We start from the raw sequence: 23,149 nt of genomic DNA on the forward strand, positions 1-23,149 counted from the left end.
GCTCACCTGCCAGCCAACCTTGGTTCACCTGTGTTTCCATATGTTTTTCTTGCTTTTACAGCCACTGGGGACCAGCTCTGGCCAGGACAATTCCATTTGCCATGATGTGGGTTGAAATCACAACTTCTCCCGGGCGCAGTGGCTCACGCCTCCAATCCCAGCACTTTGGGAGGCCGAGGCAGGTGGATCACGAAGTCAGGAGTTTGAGACCAGCCTGGCCAACATGGTGAAACCCCGTCTCTACTAAAAAATACAAAAATTAGCTGGGCGTGGTTGCGGGTGTCTGTAATCCCAGCTACTTGGGAGGCTGAGTCAGGAGAATCATTTGAAACCAGAAGGCGGAGATTGCAGTGAGCAGAGATCGCGCCACTACACTCCAGCCTGGGCAACAAGAGCAAAACTCCGTCTCAAAAAAAAAAAAAAAAAGAGAAAAAGAAAAGGAAATCAAAACTTCTTCTATGACATTTGAACTCCCTGTGAAGTTTATCCTGTGTTAGAGTTTTTCTCTCAGTCTTAGAGTATCCTTTAGTGTCCTCTTCATAATTACTCTCCTATCATAACTTTCCTATCATCTAATACTCTTTTTTTTTTTTTTGAGATGGAGTCTCACTCCATCACCCAGGCTGAGGTGAAGGAGGGCAATCTCAGCTCACTGCAACCTGGGCTCAAGAGACCCTCCTGCCTCAGCCTCCTGAGTAGCTGGGATTACAGGCGTGTGCCACCACCCCTGGCTAATTTTTTTGTATTTTGGTAGAGATGGGTCTTCACCATATTGCCCAGGCTGGTCTCAAACTCCTGAGCTCAAATGATCTGCCCACCTCAGCCTCCTAAAGCGTTGGGATTACAGGCGTGAGCCACCATACCTGGAATAATACTCCTTTAGAGTGAACTGTCTTCCTCTGATATAGCCATAAATGCCTATATTTAGTTCTGATAGACTTGTAGATGATAATCTTCTTCTAACCTCTGATTTATTATCCTACTAGAAAGTTGAGAATTGGAATGTTCATTCTCAGGTTCTGGGGAGGATTTTCTTTGGGGGCGTGTTATATTATTTCGTAGGAAATGCCATTTTGTTATACGGAAAAAAAACATCATAGCTTGAGCTCCTCCAACAAAGTGTTGTAATTTAGAAATTCTTAGGAAGCTTGTCATAATGAATCAATTAAAAATTAATAACAATATAGCCAACTGTATGTTGTCTACAAGATACACACGTTAGATTCAGAAATACAAATAGATTGAAACTAAAAGGATAGAAAAAGATAAATCATGTAAACAGCAACTACCAGAAAGCTAGAGGGGCTGTATTGACATCAGAAAAAAATGGATTTAAAACAAAAAAGTGTTAGTAGAGATAAAGAGGGATATGCTATCATTAGAAAAGAGCCAATCTGCCTGGCGCGGTGGCTTACACCTGTAATCCCAGCACTTTGGGGGCCCAGGTGGGCGGATCACGAGGTCAGGAGCTCGAGACCATCATGGCTAACACGGTGAAACCCCGTCTTTACTAAAAATATAAAAAATTAGCCAAGCGTGGTGGTGGGCGCCTGTAGTCCCAGCTACTCGGGAGGCTGAGGCAGGAGAATGGCATGAACCTGGGAGGCGGAGCTTGCAGTAAGCTGAGATCGCGCCACTGCACTCCAACCTGGGTGACAGAGTGAGACTCCTTCTCAAAAAAAAAAAAGAAAAGAGCCAATCCATCAGAAAGATATGACAATTATATATGTATATGCACCTAACTACAGAATACCAAAATATGTGAAACAAAAACTGACATAAATGAAGGTAGAAATGGAAACTCTAACAATAATAGTTAAAGACTTCAATACTCTGCTTTCAGTAATGGATAGAATGACTAAGCAGAAGATCAACAAGGAAACAGAAGACTTAAATAATACTATAAACCAAATGGACCTAACAGACATCTATATTAACACTCTACTCAACAATAGCAGAAGCAGAATACACATTCTTCCCAAATGCCTATGGAACATTCTCTAAGATAGACCATAAGCTAGCCCATAAAACAAACCTCAATAAATTTAAAAGGACAGAAATAATACAAAATATGTTTTCTGGTCGCAATGGAATGCAAATAGAAATCAATAACACAAAGAAAGTTGGAAAACTCACAAATATAAGGAAATTAAACAACACACTCCTCAATAACCAATGGGTCAAAGAAGAAATCAAAGTGGAAGTTAGAAAATACTTTGAGATGAATAGACATGAAGATAACAAGAAAACTTGTTGGGTACAGAAAAAGCAGTGATTAGAGGAAAATTTATAGCTATAAATGCCTATATTTAACAAGAAGAGGGCTCCGAGCTGACCCTGATCAGGGCCGAGTCGTCTCGGCGGCGCTGCCGAGACCTCCACCCAGGACAATCCCCCTCCCCGGGCCTCTCTCCTCTTGCCTACGAGTCCCCTCTCCTCATAGGCCTCTCGGATCTGATATCGTGGGGTGAGGTAAGCAGGCCCGGGGAGGGTGGTTACCGCTGAGAAGCTGCAGTCGCTGTCAAGATGATAGAGGTACTGACAACAACTGACTCCCAGAAACTGCTACACCAGCTGAATGCCCTGTTGGAACAGGAGTCTAGATGTCAGCCAAAGGTCTGTGGTTTGAGACTAATTGAGTCTGCACACGATAATGGCCTCAGAATGACTGCAAGACTAAGGGACTTTGAAGTGAAAGATCTTCTTAGTCTAACTCAGTTCTTTGGCTTCGACACAGAGACGTTTTCTCTAGCTGTGAATTTACTGGACAGATTCCTGTCTAAAATGAAGGTACAGCCCAAGCACCTTGGGTGTGTTGGACTGAGCTGCTTCTATTTGGCTGTAAAATCAATAGAAGAGGAAAGGAATGTCCCATTGGCAACTGACTTGATCCGAATAAGTCAATATAGGTTTACGGTTTCAGACTTGATGAGAATGGAAAAGATTGTATTGGAGAAGGTGTGTTGGAAAGTCAAAGCTACTACTGCCTTTCAATTTCTGCAGCTGTATTATTCACTCCTTCAAGAGAACTTGCCGCTTGAAAGGAGAAATAACATTAATTTTGAAAGACTAGAAGCTCAACTTAAGGCATGTCATTGCAGGATCATATTTTCTAAAGCAAAGCCTTCTGTGTTGGCATTGTCTATCATTGCATTAGAGATCCAAGCACAGAAGTGTGTAGAGTTAACAGAAGGAATAGAATGTCTTCAGAAACTTTCCAAGATAAATGGCAGAGATTTGACCTTCTGGCAAGAGCTTGTATCCAAGTGTTTAACTGAATATTCATCAAATAAGTGTTCCAAACCAAATGTTCAGAAGTTGAAATGGATTGTTTCTGGGCGTACTGCACGGCAATTGAAGCATAGCTACTACAGAATAACTCACCTTCCAACAATTCCTGAAATGGTCCCTTAACTGGATTATTACAGCACCAAAAAACTTCTCTGAAGCCTTTCTCTACAACCTTGTTCTACGGATTCCATAATGTTACAATGGATTTAAACTATGAAGCCTCAAAACATCATGAGATAAGCATGATGGTCTCAGACTTGGGAAAACTGCCTAATATTATGCTGTAGTGGAATTATGTTTAGATTTGAATTCATCTGTGAAGCATTCAAATCAAAGCTAAAAGCCTAAATGTGAAATGCTAATGACAAGCCTGAGAAGGTAAACTGTGAATCTTCATTTCTTTCATTGATCTAACTTTAGATATTGGATCAATATATTTAGGTGGTATTAAAAATGCTATTGGAGGAGTCACACTAATACTATCAACTATCAGTCTTCCCACAGCTTCAATCACTCATTATTCTAATCCTACTCCTACTTAAATATTAAATTTTAAGTTATGAGGTTTATGTCAAAAGCAACATTTCACAAATGTACTTTTAAGGCACAATAAGGGTTAGCATTCTAGGCAGTATAAACACACCCCATAATGCAAGTAATAGGTAATCTAGAGATGTGGACTTTATTGCTATATGGGAATTACATTTAAATTTGAGGGCATTTTATATAAAGAAAAATACAGACCTATAAAGTTTGGCATATTCATTAAGTTATCTTTTAATATTTTTTTCTAGAAAACAGGTGACATTTGTATCTACGATAAAAATTTTTATACAGAACCTACTGCCTCAAACTGAATCCCATCAAGAAAACTAGTTTCTATTGTATTAGTAACTCAAATTATCACTTCGAAAACTTGCTTTCCCACACTAAGGTAAGTTCAGGCTAGATTCAACACTCCAGAAGTTTTTTTACTAAAGACTGTTTTTAAGTTAGAAGTGATGGCAATTTTCCACTGATGCCCTTACTGTGCCAAAACAAAAATCTTAAGAAAAGCAAGTAGACACCTTCATAACTGAATGAAGCTGCTGAGGTAGTGTTTAGGATCCTCCATGTCAGTTAGTGAATGTAAGAAGTACAGTGTTAAAGTGTTGTAAACAGTTACTCAGTGCAATGTATAGCCTGAGTCTATCCATGATGGCTATAACCAATTTGACATCACGTTACGGATCAATACACAATGAAAAACCAAAGAACCACAGTATATCTTATTCTTAACTTTTGTAAACCATGTTTTATGGGTAACTTTTTAGTTTTCCCAAAAGGCTGATAAATTTCAATATTTTGAATACATCATTGTGAATTTTGAGTTGGCAGAGGTAAACTAACCAACTACCATTATGTTTTAGTACTAAGGGATATACCTTTCAATAAAGTTAATGAAATTCAAAAAAAAAAAAAACACAAGAAGAAAGATCTCAAATCAATACATTAAAAAACTGGAAAAAGAAGAGCAAACTAAACAAAACAAGCAGAGGAAGGAAATAACAAGTATTAGAGTGGAAATTAATGAAATAGATAATAGAAAAACAATAGGGAAAATTAAAGAAACCAAAAGCAGATTATTTGAAGTAATCAGAAAATTGACAAACCTCTAGTCAGAGGTTTGACCAAGAGAAAATGAGAGAAAACTCAAATTACTAGAATCAGAAATGAAAAAGGGGGCATTACTACCAAGCATACAGAAATAAAAAAAGATTAAAAAGAAATACCATGAACAACTGTATTTGAATAAATTAGATAATTTCAATGAAATATACATTTCCTAGAAAGACATAAAGTCCCAAAACAGACCCAAGAAGAAATAGGCAATCTAAATAGGCCTAAGTAAAGAGATTAAATTAATAATTAGAAAACTAGCTTTTTCCAAAGTGAATTCAGGGCCCCATTGCTACTTATGCTATATTTTGACATACCTTTCCTTTCTTATTTTGTAAACTTCCTGGAAAGCCATCTTCACTAAGTCTCTCCTAGTTTCTGTATGTGTGGTTGGTAGTCATGGAAGTGACACATAAAGTAAGCCAGAAGTTTGGTGGAACGTGTGAGAAACTGTTTTGTGCTTTTATGGATGTCATACTTGACAAAACATGTATAAGTTACTAATACATGAATTGATGCTAAATATATCTTCCATTTGAATTCCTTTTGGATAAAGTTATTTCTTGATGTGAAAAAAAAAAAAAAAAGCAGCCTGGCGAACGTGGTGAAACCCCGTCTCTACTAAAAATACAAAAACTAGCCAGGTGTGGTGGCAAGTACCTGTAATCTCAGCTACCTGGGATGCTGAGGCAGGAAAATCACGTGGACCTGGGAGGTGAAGGTTGCAGTGAGCCGAGATTGTGCCACTGCACTCCAGCCTGGGTGACAGAGTGAGACCCTGTCTCAAAAAAAAATTAATAATAATAAGAATATTAATACACCACCCACAAAGAAAAGTCTAGGACCAGGTGGCTTCACTGGTGAATTCTACCAAACGTTGAAAGAAGCATTAATAACAATTCTTCACATACTGTTCCAAAAAAATAGAAGAATAGGAACACTTCCCAACTCATTCTATGAGACATATTACCCTGATACCAAAACCAGAGAAAGATATCACAAGAAAAAAACCCCAAAACTACAGGCCAGTATTTGTTAGGAATATGAATTCAAAATTCCTCAGCAAAATGCTAGCAAACTGAATCTAGTCACATATGACAAAAACTTATGCCAGACACAGTGGCTCATGCCTGTAATCCCTCTTAAAAAAACAACAACAAAAAAGAAAAATATTAAGCATTATGACCAAGTGGGATTTATCCCAAATTTGGCAATGGATTATTAGACATGACATCAAAAGCACAAGCAGCAACAACAACAAGAAAATAGATAAACTAGACTTCATCAAAATTAAAAACTTTTGTGCTTCAGGGGACATCATCAAGAAAATAAAAGGACACCTCACAGAATAGAAGAAAAATATTTGTAATTTACATACCTGACAGTGGACTAGAATCCAGAATACACAAAGAACTCTTAGAGCTCAATAACAAAAAGGCAAATAACCCAATTTAAAAATGGGCAAAAGATTTGGAGAGGCATTTCGTCAAAGCAGGTATACAAATGGCCAATAAATACATGAAAGATAACTAATCATTATTCATCAGGGACATGCAAATCAAAACCACAATGAGATACCATTTCATAACCACTAGGATGACTGTAATCAAACAGTCAGATAATAACAAGTGCTGACAAGAATGTGGAAAAATTAGAGCTTTCCTACACTGCTGGCAGAAATGTAAAATGGTGTAGACAACTTGGAAAATAGTTTGATGGTTTTTCAGAAAGTTAAACATAAGTTACCGTTTGACCCAGTGATCCCACTCTTAGGTGTTTACTCCTAGGTATATACCTGCAAGAGATGAAAACATATTCACACAAAAACTTGTACAAAAATATCTTTAGCAGCCTTATTTTAAATAGCCAAAAGGTAGAAACAACCCAAATGAAATGGGAAACCACCCGAATCAACTGATGCATGGACAAACCAAATATGGCATATCCATACAATGGAATAATTTTCTGGTCCTAAAAAGGGAATGAAATACTGATACATGCTACGACATGGATGAACCTTGAAAACAGTATGCTCAGTGAAAGAAGCCAGTTACAAAAGATCATATACTATATGATTCCGTTTATAGGAAATGTCCAAACAGGAAAATCAATAGAGACAGAAAGTAAATTAGTTGTTGCTTAGGATAGGGGAGATGGGGGAATGCTGGTGGTGATAGCTAAAGGGTACAGTGCTTCTTTCTGAGGTGATAAAAATGCTCTAAAATTACAGCCGGGCACACTGGCTCACTCCTGTAATCCCAGCACTTTGGGAGGCTGAGGTGGGCAATCCCTTGAACTCAGGAGTTCAAGACCATCCTGGGCAACATGGCGTGACCCTGTCTCTAAAAAAACCCTCAAAAGTTAGCCAGGCATGGCGGCACGTGCCTGTAGTCCCAGCTACTTGGGAGGCTGAGGTGGGAGGATCACCTGAGCCCCGGAGGCAGAGGTTGCAGTGAGCCAAGATGGTGCCACTGTACTCCAGCCTGGGTGACAGAGGGAGACTATGTCTCAAAAAAATTTTAAAAATTTAAAAATACATGCTGTGAAATTGACTGTGGTGATCACTGCACATATGTGTGAGTATACTAAAAACCACTGAATTGCCGGGCGCGGTGGCTCACGCCTGTAATCCCAGCACTTTGGGAGGCTGAGATGGCCGGATCACAAGGTCAGGAGATCGAGACCATCCTGGCTAACACAGAGAAACCCCATCTCTACTAAAAATACAAAAAATTAGCTGGGCATGGTGGCGGGTGCCTGTAGTCCCAGCTACTCGGGAGGCTGAGGCAGGAGAATGGCGTGAACCCGGGAGGCGGAGCTTGCAGTGAGCTGAGATGGCGCCACTGCACTCCAGCCTGGGCGACAAAGCGAGCCTCTGTCTCAAAAAAAAAAAAACAAAAACAGCGAAACAAACAAACAAAAAACGAAACCACTAAATTATTCACTTTTAACAGGTGAATGGTATGGTATATGAATTATACCTCAATAAAACTGTTACAAAAAAGAATTAATAAAACACAATGGGCAGGGTGCGGTGGCTCACCTCTGTAATCCCAGCACTTTGGGAGTCCGAGGTGGGCGGATCACGAGGTCAGGAGATCGAGACCATCCTGGCTAACACAGTGAAACCCCTGTCTCTACTAAAAATACAAAAAAAGAAATTAGCTGGGCATGGTGGCGGGTGCCTATAGTCCCAGCTACTAGGGAGGCTGAGGCAGGAGAATGGTGTGAACACGGGAGGCAGAGGTTGCAGTGAGCTGAGATCGCGCCACTGCACGCCAGCCTGGGCAACAGAGCGAGACTCTGTCTCAGACACACACACACACGCGCACACACACACACAAATGGCAGCTCTGTGCCAGGAAGAAAGCATGGACTTTGAAGTCCAACCGACTGTGTTAATCTGGTTCTCCAAGAAGCAGGCATAAGATGGAAAAGAATTTTATTAGAGGAAACACCTGTGTGAGCGATAAAATGGGAGGCAGCTAGGAAAGGCTGGGAGAGCTGCCAGACCATGATGTAAGTCTGACCCTGGCTGAAGGAGAGCAAGAGGGAAGGTTCAGGGAAGATTCAGGCAAGTATCCTAGACTACCATGCAGTCTAAGAAAGCCTTGGTGAGGCTTTCCTCCAGCCAACTCCTCTGGCCATCAGAGAACTGTTTTTTTGTTTGTTTGTTGTTGTTGTTGTCGTTGTTGTTGTTGTTGTTGTTTGAGATGGAGTCTCGCTCTGTTGTCCAGGCTGGAGTGCAGTGGCATAGTCACGGCTCACTGCAACCTCTGCCTCGCTGGTTCAAGCAATTCTCCTGCCTCAGCCTCCTGATTAGCTGGGATTACAGGCACCTGCCACCACGACTGGCTAATTTTTTGTGTATTTAGTAGAGACGGGGTTTCACCACGTTGGTCAGGCTGGTCTCGAACTCCTGACCTCATGATCCACCCACCTTGGCCTCCGAAAGTGCTGGGATTACAGGCACCCAGCCTTCTGTTTATATTTTAAGAGACAGGGTCTTGCTATGTTGCTCAGGCTGGTCTTGAACTCCTGGGCTCAAGTGATCCTCCCACCTTAGCCTCCTGAGTAACTGGAACTAGAGGAGGGGTCAGAGGAGTTCTGTATCAACCAGAAATGGATCTGCCTTAGAATCCCTGGCTGTGCTTGTCACTGGATGGCAGATGTTTGTGGCAAGCGTGCTATGCAGCAATGAACTTCAGAGGGCAACTGAAACCTCCAGTCAATTACACTCCCTGTAGTTGGATATCTGTGAAGCACAGTCTCATAGCTGCCACACTGATTAAGGCTCAAATCCCAGTTCAACAATATACTAACTGTGTGGCCTTGCACAAGATACCCTCCCTGAGACACAGTTGACTCATCTACAAAATGGGGATGATAGCAGTGCCTGCCACATAGGGTCGATGTGAGGATAATATATATATAAACTGCCTAACACAGAAAAGGCATACAATAAGTGTTCAAGAAGTAGTAGCTATTATTAATATTGTATTTACTACTACTATTATTGTTATTATTATATCCTTCTAGACTTTATGTACATTAAAATAGTGGACACGATATTCTACATATAATGGGCATTCTGTTTATTTTGCTTAACATCATATTGCATGTCTTTTTCCAAGTTATCATTTGCTCTCCATAAACATTTTGAAGGCTGCTTTGTATTCGATGTAGTGTACGTACCCGAGCTTACTTAGCCCTTCTCCTAATCATTAAACCTTTTCAAAAAAAAAGTTTTTGCTACTTAAAAAAGTTCTGTAGTGGGTATTTTTACATAAAATAATTTTTTTCCTTGTATTTGGGATTTTTCCTCAAGGTTCCAGAAGAGGATTACTAGGTTAGAGAGAGTGTGGACAGGCTAGAGTATGAACACATTTTTTTTTTTTTTTTAGACAGAGTCTTGCTCTGTCGCCCAGGCTGGAGTACATTGGTGCAATCATGGCTCACTGCCTCAGCCTCCCAAGTAGCTGGGACTACAGGCATGCACCACCACACCTGGCAAATTCTTAAAATGTTTTGTAGATATGGGGTTTCACTATGTTGCCTAGGCTGGTCTCAAACTCCTGGCCTCAAGCAATCCTCCTGCCTTGCCCTCCCAAAGTGCTGGGATTACAGGCATGAGTCACCACACCCCACTGAGAGTGTAAACATTTTTAAGGTTCCTGACCCAGGTTGCCAAGCTTGCTCTTCAGAAAAATGGGGCCAGTTTATATTCCAGCCGGCAGCAGATGAGAGTGCTCACTTCACTCTCCCCTTATCCAGCTGGGGTTATCACTTTTGATATTTTTAAATATTTTCTAACTGAAAAGGCAAAACAGCATCTAATTATTTGTTCTGTAACTTTTTTTTTTTTTTTTTTTTTTTTGAGACAGGGTCTTGCTCTGTCACCCAGGCTGGAGTGCAGTGGTGTGATTTAGGTTCACTGCAACCTCCATCCCCCCCAGGCTCAAGCGATCCTCCCACCTCAGCCTCCCAAGTAGCTGGGACCACAGGTGCACACCACTATGCCTGGCTTTTTTTTTTTTTTTTTTTTTTTTGTATTTTTGGTAGAGACAGGGTCTTGCCATGTTGCCCAGGATGATCTCGAACTCCTGAGCTCAAGCAATCCATCTGCCTCAGCCTCCCAAAGTACAGGGATTACAGGCATGAGCCACCATGCCAAGCCTGTTCTGTTACTTTTAAGTACAGTTTTTTTTCAAATGTTTTTGTGCAGGTGCTATCATATACAAAAGTAATTGTTTTGTGAATTGTCTGTGCACATTCATCTATTGAGATGCCACTTTTTCAATTAATTTATACAATTTAAAAATAATAGACTGGGTGCAGTGGTTCATGCCTGTAATTCCAGCACTTTGGGAGGCTGAGGTGGGTGAATCACCCGAGGTCGGGAGTTCCAACATGGTGAAAACCCATCTCTACCAAAAATACAAAAATTAGCTGGGTATGGTGGCACATACCTGTAATCCCAGCTACTTGGGAGGTTGAGGCACAAAATTGCTTGCACCCTGGAGGCAGAGGCTACAGTCAGCCAAGATCTTGCCACTGCACTCCAGCCTGGGTGACAGAGTGAGACTCTATCTCAAAAATAAATTAATAATAATAATAATAATTGTCTGAGATGCTTCCCATTATTTTGCCTTTTAAGTTTTTTTTAATGTATAAGGGAAGTATTTTGTTGGACATATCTATTAGACATTTCTTTTGTAATTTCTTTTGTCTCTTTGAACCTTAGAAAGCCCATCCTCCCATAGAAAACAAATTTTTTTTACAGATGGTTCAAAGTGAAACCACGACTGAACTACACAGATAATTTTTTTGAAGTTGTATATGAGTAGAGCCCAATCTAATGATCATCTACTGCAATGCCCTACTCCAGAACTGATTTTCCTCCTCCTTTTGTGTTCCAGGGCCCAGATATTCACTATTAAGTGTCCAGGAAGGATCTTTCTTATATAACGGTGCTTCTGAGGACTTCCAGAGTTACAATGGAGGAGGAATCGGGGAAGGAACTGGGGCTGGACAGGTCTACTCCCAAGGATTTCCACTTTTACCACATGGACCTGTATGACTCTGAAGACAGACTGCAGCTCTTTTCAGAAGAGAACACTAGGATGAGGAAAGAAGTAGTCCAAGCTGAAATGGCCAATGAGTCAAGAGGAGCAGGGGATGGTAAGGCTCAAAGAGACCTTCAAGAGGAAGTGGATGAACTTGTCCACTTATATGGACTTGAAGATGATCATGAATTAGGGGATGAGTTTGTTGATGAAAACATACCCAGAACAGGCGTTTCAGAATATCCTCCTTATATGATGAAGAGGAGAGACCCAGCCAGGGAGCAGAGAGACTGGAGACTTAGTGGAGAGGCAGCGGAGGCCGAGGACCTGGGCTTCGGAGGGTGGGGCTCGGCAGGCCAATGCCAGGACTTGCGGGAAGCCTATAGGTACACACACGGCCGTGCCAGCGAGGAGTATGAATGCTATGTCATCCCCGAGGAAGAGGATGAAGAAGAAGCTGCTGATGTCTTCTGTGTCACTTGTAAGACTCCAATAAGAGCTTTTCAGAAGGTTTTTGATGAACATAAGGAGCATGAAGTGATCCCACTCAATGAAGCACTGGAAAGTGCCAAGGTAAATAGGTCTCCTTGGTTCTTCTCTGTCTTGATATTGCTTTGGTATCTCAAGTACATATGCAGGGAATACATCTAAAATGCCTTCTACAAGAGTGAGAGAAGATGTAACATTAATACCTTCTTTGTGATCCTCTGTTGGATAGGATGAAATTCACAAAAACATGTACAAATTGGAAAAGCAGATAATTGAGATGGAAAACTTTGCAAATCACTTGGAGGAGGTTTTCATCACTGTGGAGGTAAGAGCATACTTGAAGACCTCATCAGACTCACATTTCTTCCATCAATGGCTATGTCAAGCAGCTGTTTCTGGTATGAGCCAGAGAATCTGTTTTCTTAGAATGTGAGGGGTCACCACTCCCCCTCTCCCCTCCCTTCTTTCACTGACCTCCCATAGCACCTGGGCGTGGCTGTCATGGAACCGATTACCTGTCAGCATTCCCTGCTGAACTATAAGCTCTTGGTGTGAAAGCTGGATCGTCTGTCTCAATATCCCTAGTCCTACTACATGGTATGTTTCAGAGCAGGCATGTTATACATGTTTGTTGCATGAGTAAATAAGATAGAAATTTCCCAATCACAATCCCTCTCCTTCACTGGCTTCATTTTCTCCTAATCCCCCTTTACCCAAATCACCAATTGTATGTGCTTTAGACCCTTATTCGAATTCTTTTTTTAATGTGTACTGTTTTCATCATTCAGCTTGATAGACCCTTATTCTAACAAAGATGACTTCACGGTGGCATCATCCAGTGAATTCCCTCATTTGAGCCCAGGTGGTGAAGAGGGGACATCCTTTCTTTTGCCCTTGTCTTTTTGGGTTTGTTTATTTGTTTTGGACCTATTTTTGGGGGTAGAAGTTCTTACTGAGAATCCCCGGGTTGCTATCTGGTGATAGCAACCTGGCTATCTCAGCTCAGTTTCTGGCTGAGAAACAAGAAACAGTGGAGTTCCATGTTGTTTCGTTGGTTTTGGGAGTTGTTAATTTTAGGCTTTTGGGGGTACCTATAATGTTGACTATATAAAGTCAGGTGTAGACTGTCAAACACTTTTTTGTTGTTCTAAGAGGCAAAATACCCACTTCTGCCAATGATCGCTACTCAAACAAAGGAATATTTTTAGCTCTGCATGCATTTAAAAAATAAATTTATGGCTGGGCACGGTGGCTAACGCCTGTAATCCCAGCACTGTGGGAGGCCGAGGCGGGCGGATCACCTGAGGTTAGGAGTTCGAGACCAGCCTGGCCAACATGGTGAAATCCCATTTCTACTACTAATAAAAAATTAGCTGGGTGTGGTGGCATGTGCCTGTAGTCCCAGCTACTTGGAAGGCTGAGGCAGGAGAATTGCTGGAACCCGGGAGGCAGAGGTTGCAGTGAGCCGAGATCACACCACTGCACTCCAGCCTGGGCAACACAGCGAGACTCCATCTCAAATAAATAAATAAATAAATAAATAAATTTATGTATTGCCTTTGTCTAGTTAGCAATTTCCAGACTTTTCTGAGAGATCAGTAAAAGCTTAGAATTCTAGGATTGGAAAGGAGTTTCCATCCTTTGACAGCCCCTCTCCCTACCAATCTTGACATGGGTAAGAATGTGAGCCTTGATCCAGATGCCAAGACGACTGAGATAGAAGGTGTGGTGTGGCTCTGTAACTTCTGTCCACTAGTCAGACTGGCCCCTAGAGCTACACGGAATAAGACTAGCTCCTCTTTCATGGTTCAGCCTTGACAAGGCATTGCAGGATACACATCCCGTTTTTGATGTGTTCTTTTCCTCAGCTGTTATCTATTTCTCATAAGATGAATAAGTTTCCATGCCTGTCACCAAACATACCACAGTCCCCTGTGTGTGCCCTAGTAGATACATAGTAACCACTGTGATGCCAGAGCTCAACCCAACCTTCCAGATGAGGTCAACCAGGACTGAGGAGCTCAGGACTTGCCCTCTCTCTTCTCTTCATGCGGATGCTCTACTTCTATTAATGCAGCCTCAGATGGTACCAACAGGAGGATCTCATATTAATCAACGAAGCCCCAGGCCCATTTCCCATGAAGGTAGACCTTTTCCGGCCCCAATCTTACAAGGGAGGAGAGCTATTGCACTAATCCCCCATGGAAGATACAGAGACGGGGCAAACCCTTCCACTGCCAAGCATAGGGTAGTGGTAGAAGTGGGTAAGTGTACAATATCCAAGACAAAACTTCTTACATTGGCCGGACACAGTGGCTCACGCCTGTAATTTCAGCACTTTGGGAGGCCAAGGTGGCAGATCACTTGAGGTCAGGAGTTCGAGACCAGCCTAGCCAAGATAGTGAAACTCCATCTCTATTAAAAATACAAAAAAAATTAGTTGGGCGTGGTGGTGGGTGCCTATAATCCCAGCTACTTGGGAGGCTGAGACAGGAGAATCACTTGAACCCAGGAGGCAGAGGTTGCAGTGAGCTGGGATCACTCTACTGCACTCCAACCTGGGCGACAAAATGAGGCTCCATCAAAAAAAAAAAAAAAACAAAGAAAAAAACTTCTTACATGCTGCTCTGCCAGCTTACTCTAGATCAAAGTCCCTTCATCCTCAGTAGCCATCCTTTCATACTCAACACTGGGAAGTTCATCTATTGCCTTTCTCTCTCTTCCACCATTCTGAGCAAGTCCTATGCACACAGCAGGTGTTCAGTAATTACTCCCTGAATGATTGATAAGATCCTCTTCCTTGGAAATGTCCCCATCATCTGATGAGGATGACATCCATCAGAGCTTGCAGAGCTCTGGGGACAATATAAGCAATATATACTCTATTAATATTAATATTTCTCATCTACTGTGCTCCTGGATTAATATTGTCCGAACCCTTCCTCTGCCCTCCTGCATCTTCTCATCTGTAAGCAGTGCCGCCAGACCACAACCCTTGTTCCTCCTTTGCCTTCATTTCTCCCCTAGTTGATATGATCCTAGTTGATTTAATCTTGATATTTGTATGATCCAATCACCAGGGAGTGAAGAGGAGCCTCATGAGATGTTAAGAGCTCAGGAGGGAATGATAGATGGGAATCTCTCGGGGAAAATATTTCCACATTAAGGTCCAATATCGGGCAGAATCATCACTGATAATCTCCCTGGTCACTTGTCATGGTGATAAAAGGTAGTTGAAACTGGAAATGGATTGCAAAATGCTGCCAGGAGAGAAAGCAGTGCTTTTGTTTAGATTATTCCTGGAGTCTAGGCTGGAGACGCCTATGTTCCAGCACCTCCAGCTTCCATTCCAACTCCCGACAAGAGATGAGAGGACAAAGCAGAGGAACTAAAATAGTTCTGATAGGCACTCATTTTCATTTCTCTAATGACTCTAATCAGGCTGGGCGTGGTGGCTCATGCCTATAATCCCAACACTTTGGGAGGCTGAGGCAGGCGGATCACTTGAGGTCAGGAGTTCAAGACCAACCTGGCCAATATGGTGAAACCCCATCTCTACTAAAAATACAAAAATTAGCTGGGCATGGTGATGCACACCTGTAATCCCAGCTACTCAGGAGTCTGAAGCAGGAGAATCACTTTAACCTTGGGGGCGGAGGTTGCAATGAGCTGAGATCACACTACTGTACTCCAGCCTGGGCAACACTGCGAGACTGTGTCTCAGAAACAAAAACAAAACAAAAACAAAAAACAAAAGACTCTAATCAACACACTACATGCGCTGAAATGATGACTGAGATCAACTGTCTTGCAGGAGAATTTTGGAAAACAAGAACAAAACTTTGAGTCACATTACAATGAGATCTTGGAAACACTTGCTCAAAAATATGAGGAAAAAATACAAGCTCTAGGGAAGAAAAAGAAAGAGAAGCTGGAAGCCTTATATGGACAACTGGTCAGCTGTGGAGAAAACCTAGATACTTGCAAAGAACTGATGGAAACAATAGAGGAGATGTGTCACGAAGAGAAGGTGGATTTCATAAAGGTCAGTAATGAAACAAAATGAAATTATGAACATAATGGAAAGAGACGGAATTATAAACGGAAACGACAGTTATGGCTGAGGTAAGCTAGGTTGTCCTCTTTCCTCCTGGAGGCATTGGAGTCGACTTTTATGGCCAGTATCCATTTGATTCCACTGGATGATCATGATGGGGAGGCTGTGGCCCAATCTCTCTGCATGACTTCCACGTGAGTGGCCAGGCAGACTCACAGCGCAGACTCTCTCCCTCCCCCAGCACAGAGGCAGCACCAGTCTTTGTTCCTCTGTTCTGGTCACCCAGATACCTGTCCCCTCATCCTGGAGCTAAGCTGAGCAAAAACCGTGCTCTAAGAGTTTTTGTTGTTGTTGTTGTTTTGTTTTGTTTTGTTTTTTTTGAGACCGAGTCTCACTCTGTCGCCCAGGCTGGAGTGCAGTGGCACAATCTCGGCTCACCGCCAGCTCCGCCTCCCGGGTTCAAGCCATTCTCCTGCCTCAGCCTCCCAAGTAGCTGGGACTACAGGCGCCCACCACCAAGCCCAGCTAATTTTTTTTTGTATTTTTAGTAGAGTCGGGGTTTCACTGTGTTAGCCAGGATGGTCTTGATCTCCTGACCTCATGATCTGCCCTCCTTGGCCTCCCAAAGTGCTGGGATTACAGGCGTGAGCCACCATGCCCGGCCAAGAGTTTTATTATTATTATTATTATTATTATTATTATTTTGAGATGGAGCCTTGCTCTGTCGCCCAGGCTGAAGTGCAGTGGCGCAATCTCGGCTCACTGCAACCTCTTCCTCCCGGGTTCAAGCAATTCTCCTGCCTCAGCCTCCTGAGTAGCTGGGATTACAGGCGCCCGCCACCACGCCCAGCTAATTTTTGTATTTTTTCTTAGTAGAGACGGGGTTTCACCATGTTGGTCACGCTGGTCTCGAACCCCTGACCTCACGATCCACCCGCCTCGGCCTCCCAAAGTGCTGGGATTACAGGCGTGAGCCACTGTGCCCAGCCAACAGTGCGCTTAGAGTTTTCCGGCCACCTCAGATGGCCTCTTGGAGCTCTGGGGAGAAAGTTGTCAAGGCTGAAAAGGCACCTTAAATTTCCCAGTTACAAGTGTAGCAATTAAAAATCTTACTTCACGAACTCAGACATGCAAAAAAAATCCATTTCCTAATTTTCTTGAAAACAAATTAAATCTGACCCAACCCTCTACACGGCTAGGCTGTGGGAATTTCAATCTCAGTCAGAGCCAGGGTTCCCTTTCTTCACAAGGTGCCACAGGAGTAGGGAGAAGATGTGGTGTCCAGGGTGTGGGGGAGGGGCCTTCAGCCTCCAGAGCTTCCTGGGTGCTAAATATGGCCCCCACATTGTCCAAGCATACAGTCGCCCCTCAAAGCCCAACCATGCCTCCTTTCTGCTGTGCCTGGGGTGAGGGACCAGTGAATGAAGCTGGAGAGCAATTTGGCAGGCACTGCAAGAACCATCAATGCTCATACCTCTTGCACTAATGGGCCCACCATATGCAGAACATGGAGAAAGTGATAAACATGAAGGTGGGCTTCTCACTGTTATGTATGATGGTGAAAAATTGGAAACAACAAAATGTCCAACAATAGAAGAACCATCAGGTAAATGATGGCGTTTCCATTCATTAACTGTTCACAATTAACTGTTATACAAGTGTTCAAGTTGATGGCCCAAAAGACCATTTACAACATAGAAAGTGCTTACATAGTGTGGGTTTTTTGTTGTTGGTTTTTCTTTTGAGACAGGGTCTTGCTCTGTTGCTTGGGCTGGAGGACAGTGGTGTGATCATAGCTCAATGCAGCCTTGAACTCCTGGGCTCAGATGATCCTCCTGCCTTAGCCTCCCAAGGAGCTCGGACCACAGGCACGTGACAAAGTTGATGGAGAAAAGCAGTACTGTGGTATGGAAGAAAATGCACAGAAATAAGGGTGGTTTTGTTACGGTATGGGATACAGCTGGGCTTTTTAACTTTTTCCTAATTTCCAAGTTTTCTTCTACGTTTATGTTATTATATATATTATATATAGTTATATCAATTATTATATAAACTATCATATATATAAGATATAACAATATGTATTATTACATAGTTATATCTATCTATATATTTATAACAATATGTTGGTAAAAGAAATTTATTTCCAGCCAGGCACGGTGGCTCACGCCTGTAATCCTAGCACTTTGGGAGGCTAAGGTGGGCAAATCACAAGGTCAGGGGTTCGAGACCAGCCTGGCCAATATGGCAAAACCCTGTCTCTACTAAAAATACAAAAATTAGCTGGGTGTGGTGGCGTGCGCCTGTAATCTCAGCTACTTGGGAGGCTGAGGCAGGAGAATCCCTTGAACCTGGGAGGCAGAGGTTGCAGTGAGCCGAGATTGCGCCATTGCACTCCAGCCTGGGCGACAGAGCGAGACTCCATTTAAAAAACAAAAAGAAAGAAAGAAAGAAAAAGAAAAAAGAAATTTATTTCCAAAATCAACTTAATATTTTCTCCTTTTCCTTTTTAGGATGCAGTGGCTATGGCTGACAGGTAATACATTTGTTCTAATATGTATTTCCCTTTTTTACTTTTTTCAACTTTAGTTATCCAAATAGACTCAGTTCCATTTGGTTATATGGTTCCAGTTTCAGCCTTTGTGTCAAGCCTGATTAAATTAGCACTGGCTTTGGAATGATGGTGTGCGGTCACTAGGAGCATCTAGTATTGAATCTCAGGATCTCAGGGCTAGCAGGGAGCGTGTATGGCGAGGCTCAGTCAGCAAGCCTGTGGGCAGCTCTCCTCCACAAGCCCCTCATTTCACCAGAAAGAACTGAGATCTGTGGAGTACCCCCAACTTCCCCCTGCTATGCCTGGACCCAGACTGTCCGGTTGCAGAAAGTGTTCACATTTTAGAGTCAGACAGATAGCAGCTCAAATCCTGCTACCCTCATGACCTTGGGCAAATCCAATCAGTCTAGAAGCCACCTTATCTACAAATGAGGATAGCTTTGTGAGAATCAAATCAAATAAATGTCCATAAAGCAACATGAACATAGAAGTTTCATAATGTAAGGGTTAAGTGCAGGGATTCTGGCAAAGATGGAACTGGTTTCAAATTCTTTTTTTTTTTTTTGAGACAGAGTTTCGTTCTTGTTGCCCAGGCTGGAGTGCAATGGCGAGGTCTCAGCTCACTGCAACCTCTGCCTCCCAGGTTCAAGTGATTCTCCTGCCTCAGCCTCCCAAATAGCTGGGATTACAGGTGTCCCCCACCATCCTGGCTAATTTTTTTGTATTTTTAGTAGAGACAGAGTTTCACCATGTTGGCCAGGCTGGTCTCGAACTCCTGACCTCAGGTGCTCTGCCTGCCTTGGCCTCCCAAAGTGCTGGGATCACAGGTGTGAGCCATCATGACTGGCCCTGGTTTCAAATTCTGCCTCTGCCATTTACAAACTTTGTGACTGCCAGGAAGCAGATACAAGGAGACCCCGAGTCCCATGATCAGCAACTTGAGGGCACTTGACCATGTGGAGAGGAAGCCCAGGGAGTCTGGACCCTCAGTACCTCTTGGGCCTGGAGTGACTTGAGAGTGGGAACTCCCAGGTTAGCACCTAAGAGATCTTCCAGAGGGTGTGGTTCTGGATCTTGTTGGCAGATCGCCCTCTACCCACCCTCTGACATGGCCTTACCCTTTCTCCTCTCCCTCAAAGGCACAAACCAATCCCACCCATCCCCATTGATGACCCCTAGGTCAATCTCCAAAAAAGATGGAAGATGGCAGCCAGCAGCTGTTTGTAACTAAATGAAAGTTCAGCAAAGAGCCCTTCTTCATTTATGACAGTGACTCAGCACTATAGATATACTCTAAGGAGAATGCCCCTCCATTCTAGTCAGCGTGTCTTTTTATACCAACAGACTTGGGAAATTCCTGAAAACAAAAACAGACGTGGAAATCTCTGCACAGCCTGAGTTTGAAGACCAGACCTTGGACTTCTCTGATGTGGAGCAGCTGATGGGTTCCATTAACACCATTCCAGGTGCTCACCTGTGTGTGTACTTTACTGCAGGCTCAGACTACCCAGAGCTTTTTTCTTTCTTGTGATGAGAACACTTAACATGAGATCTATCCTCTTAACAAATTTTAAAGTGTACAATACAATATTGTTAAGTACAGCTACTGTGTTGTACAGCATACCTCTAGAACTTACCCATCTTGTATAACTAATCTTTGTATCCACTGAGCAACAATTCCCCATTTCCCCTTCCCCCAAGCCCCTGGCAACCACCATTCCGTTCTCTGCTTCTAAGAGTTTGACTGTTTTATATACCGCATGTAAGTGGAATCATGGAGTATCTGTCCTTCTGTGACTGGCTAATGTCACTTAGCATAATGTCCTCAAGATTCATACATGTTGTCACAAATGGTAAAACTTCATTCTTTGTTAAGGCTGAATAATATTCCATATGTATACATACACATACTTTTTAAAATCCACCCATCTATTGATGGACATTGAGGTTGTTTCCATGTCTGGGTTATTGTGAATAATGCTGCAATGAACATGGAACACAGGTATCTTTGAGATCTTGATTTCAGTTCTGGTGAATACATACCCAGAGTGATATTACTAGATCATATAATAGTTCTGATATATATATATATATATATATATATATATATATATTTTTTTTTTTTTTTTTTTTTTTTTTTTCAGAGACAGGGTATTGCTATGTTGCCCAGGCTGGCCTCAAATTCCTGGGCTCACATGATTTTCCCACCTCAGCCTCCTGAGTAGTTAGGACTACAGGCACACACCACCACAACCAGCTTATTTTTAATTTTTTTGTGGAACCACCATACTGTTTTCCATGGTGGCTGCATGATTTTACATTCACACCAACAGTATGTAAGGGTTCCAGTTCTCCACATTCTCACCGTTTGTTACCTTTCACTTTGTTTTTTTTAATTGAGACAGAGTCTTGCTCTGTCACCCAAGCTGTAGTACAGTGGCACGATCTTGGCTCACTGAAACCTCCACCTCCCAGGTTCAAGTGATTCTCCAGTCTCAGTCTCCTGAGTAGTTGGGATTACAGGCACCCGCCACCACGCTCCGCTAATTTTTTGTATTTTCAGTAGAGACAGGGTTTCACCATGTTGGCCAGGCTGGTCTCAAACTCTTGACCTCAAGTGATCCGACTGCCTTAGCTTCCCAAAGTGCTGGGATTACAGGCCTGAGCCACCGCGGTCAGCCTCCTTTCGCTTTTTGACAATATCATCCTAGCAGGTATGAAGTGATATCTCATTGTGGTTTTGATGTGCATTTTCATGATAACTAGAGAGATTGAGCACTCTTTTCATATACAAGGTGGCTATTTCTATGTCTTCTTTGGGGAAATATCTATTTAAGTCCTTTGCCCATTTTTTATTTGGTTTGGATTTTTGCTATTGAGTTGTAGAAGATTCTTTTTTTTTTGTATACTAGTCTCTTATCAGATAGTTTGCAAATATTTTCTTCTATTCTGTAGGTTGTTTCTTCACTCTGTTAATGGTTTATTTTGCTATGCAAAGGCTATTTTAGTATGATGTAGTGCCATTTGCCTATTTTTTGTCTTGTTGCTTGTGCTTTTGGTGTCAACTCTAAGAAATCATTGCCAAGACCAATGTCAAGAAGCTATTCACCTATGTTTTCTTTTAAGAAGTTATACAGTTTCAGGGTTTTACATTTAAGTCTTTAATAATCTATTTTGAGTTTACTTTTGTTCTGGTGTAAGATAGGGATCAAATTTCATTATTTTGCATGTGGATATAGTTTTCCGAATGCCATTTGTTGAAGAGACTATCCTTTCCCCATTGTGTGTTCTTGTCACCCTTAGCAAAGATCATTTGGATGGGTTTATTACTGGGCTCTCAATTCTGTTTCATTGGTCTATGTGTCTGTCCTTATGCCTGTACCATACTGTCTCAATTACTGTAGCTTTGTAATATATTTTGAAATCAGAATGTGTGATGCCTCTAGCTTTGTCTTTCCCAAGATGGCTTTAGCTACTTGCGTTCTTTTGTGGTTCCATATACATTTGGGGATTTTTTTTTTTATTTCTGTAAAAAATGCTGTTGGGATTTCGATAGGGATTGCCTTGAATCTGTAGATCATGTGGCATAATATGGACATTTTAATAATATTAATTCTTCCAATCTATGAATGCAGGATACCTTTCCATTTTTTTGTGTCTGCTTCAATTTCTTTCATCAGTGTTTTATAGTTTTCAGTAAACAAGTCTTTCACCTCCTCAGTTAAGTTTATTTCTAAGTATTTTATTCCTTTTGATCCATTTTAACACTATAGATCAAATGGACCTAACGGACATACACAGAACATTCCATCCAACAACAGCAGAATACACATTCTTCCCAAGCACACATGTAACATTCTCCAGGCTAGATCACATGTTAGGCTGCAAAACAAGCCTTAACAAATTTAAAAAGAATTAAATCATATCAAGTATCTTTTATTGTTACTATCATTATTATTTTGAGATAGGGTTTCGCTCTGTTGCCCAGCCTGGAGTACAGTGGTGTGATCATGGCTCACTGCAAACTCCAACTCCTGGGCTCAAGAAATCCTCCCACCTCAGCCTCCCAAGTAGCTAGGACTACAGGCCCATGCCACCATACCCAGCCAATTTGTTCAATGTTTTTGTAGAGATGAGGTCTCACTATGTTGCCCAGGCTGTTCTTGAACTTCTGGTGTCAAGTAATCCCCCTACCTCAGCCTCCCAAGGTGCTGAGATTACAGGCCTGAGTCACTCTGCCTGGCCTCAAGTATCTTTTATGACCACAGTGGTATGAAACTAGAAATCAATAACAAGAAAAAATTGGAAAATTCACAGATATGTGGAAATTACACAGCACACTCCTGAGCAAGCAAGGGGCCAAAGAAGAAATCAAAAGGGAATTTTAAAAACCTTGAGATAAATGAAAATGAAACAACATACCAAAACTTATGGGATGCAGCAAAAGAAGTACTACAAGGGAAATTTATAGCAATAAGCACCTACATTAAAAAGAAAGAGCTCATATAAACAACCTAACTTTACACCTCTAGA

General features: G+C 42.0%; 2 protein-coding genes and 1 long non-coding RNA gene across 3 annotated transcripts in view; 2 read left to right on the forward strand and 1 right to left on the reverse strand.

The window, feature by feature from the left end:
• The first annotated feature begins 2,381 nt into the window (after nucleotides 1–2,381).
• LOC129014393 (cyclin-G1-like) lies at nucleotides 2,382–3,618 on the forward strand. Its single transcript, XM_054451758.2, has 2 exons — nucleotides 2,382–3,347; nucleotides 3,397–3,618. The coding sequence occupies exons 1-2, from the start codon at nucleotides 2,527–2,529 to the stop codon at nucleotides 3,482–3,484; spliced, it is 909 nt and encodes a 302-aa protein (XP_054307733.1). The 5' UTR covers nucleotides 2,382–2,526; the 3' UTR covers nucleotides 3,485–3,618.
• A 7,751-nt stretch (nucleotides 3,619–11,369) lies between these two features.
• FSD2 (fibronectin type III and SPRY domain containing 2) overlaps nucleotides 11,370–23,149 on the forward strand; it is a 31,616-nt gene continuing 19,836 nt past the window's right edge. Inside the window, exons 1-5 of the mRNA XM_054451755.1 lie at nucleotides 11,370–12,089; nucleotides 12,235–12,330; nucleotides 15,820–16,050; nucleotides 18,576–18,598; nucleotides 19,961–20,082. Of these exons, the coding sequence (XP_054307730.1) occupies nucleotides 11,448–12,089; nucleotides 12,235–12,330; nucleotides 15,820–16,050; nucleotides 18,576–18,598; nucleotides 19,961–20,082 (1,114 nt within the window). The 5' untranslated portion in view covers nucleotides 11,370–11,447. The remainder of the gene's footprint in view (nucleotides 12,090–12,234; nucleotides 12,331–15,819; nucleotides 16,051–18,575; nucleotides 18,599–19,960; nucleotides 20,083–23,149) is intronic.
• Nucleotides 17,573–23,149, reverse strand: part of LOC129014394 (uncharacterized) — a 32,079-nt gene continuing 26,502 nt past the window's right edge. Inside the window, exon 5 of the long non-coding RNA XR_008494210.2 lies at nucleotides 17,573–17,962. This is a non-coding gene — a long non-coding RNA (uncharacterized LOC129014394). The remainder of the gene's footprint in view (nucleotides 17,963–23,149) is intronic.

This window comes from Pongo pygmaeus, chromosome 16 (assembly GCF_028885625.2).
Source record: "Pongo pygmaeus isolate AG05252 chromosome 16, NHGRI_mPonPyg2-v2.0_pri, whole genome shotgun sequence".
NCBI classification, from domain to species: Eukaryota; Metazoa; Chordata; class Mammalia; order Primates; family Hominidae; genus Pongo; species Pongo pygmaeus.

Coding starts and splice junctions, on each gene's coding strand:
- LOC129014393 (XM_054451758.2), top strand. CDS start 2,527: ATGATAGAGGTACTGACAACAACTGACTCCCAGAAACTGCTACACCAG. Junction 3,348..3,396: donor ATTGTTTCTGGGCGTACTGC/ACGGCAATTGAA, acceptor CTTCCAACAATT/CCTGAAATGGTCCCTTAACT.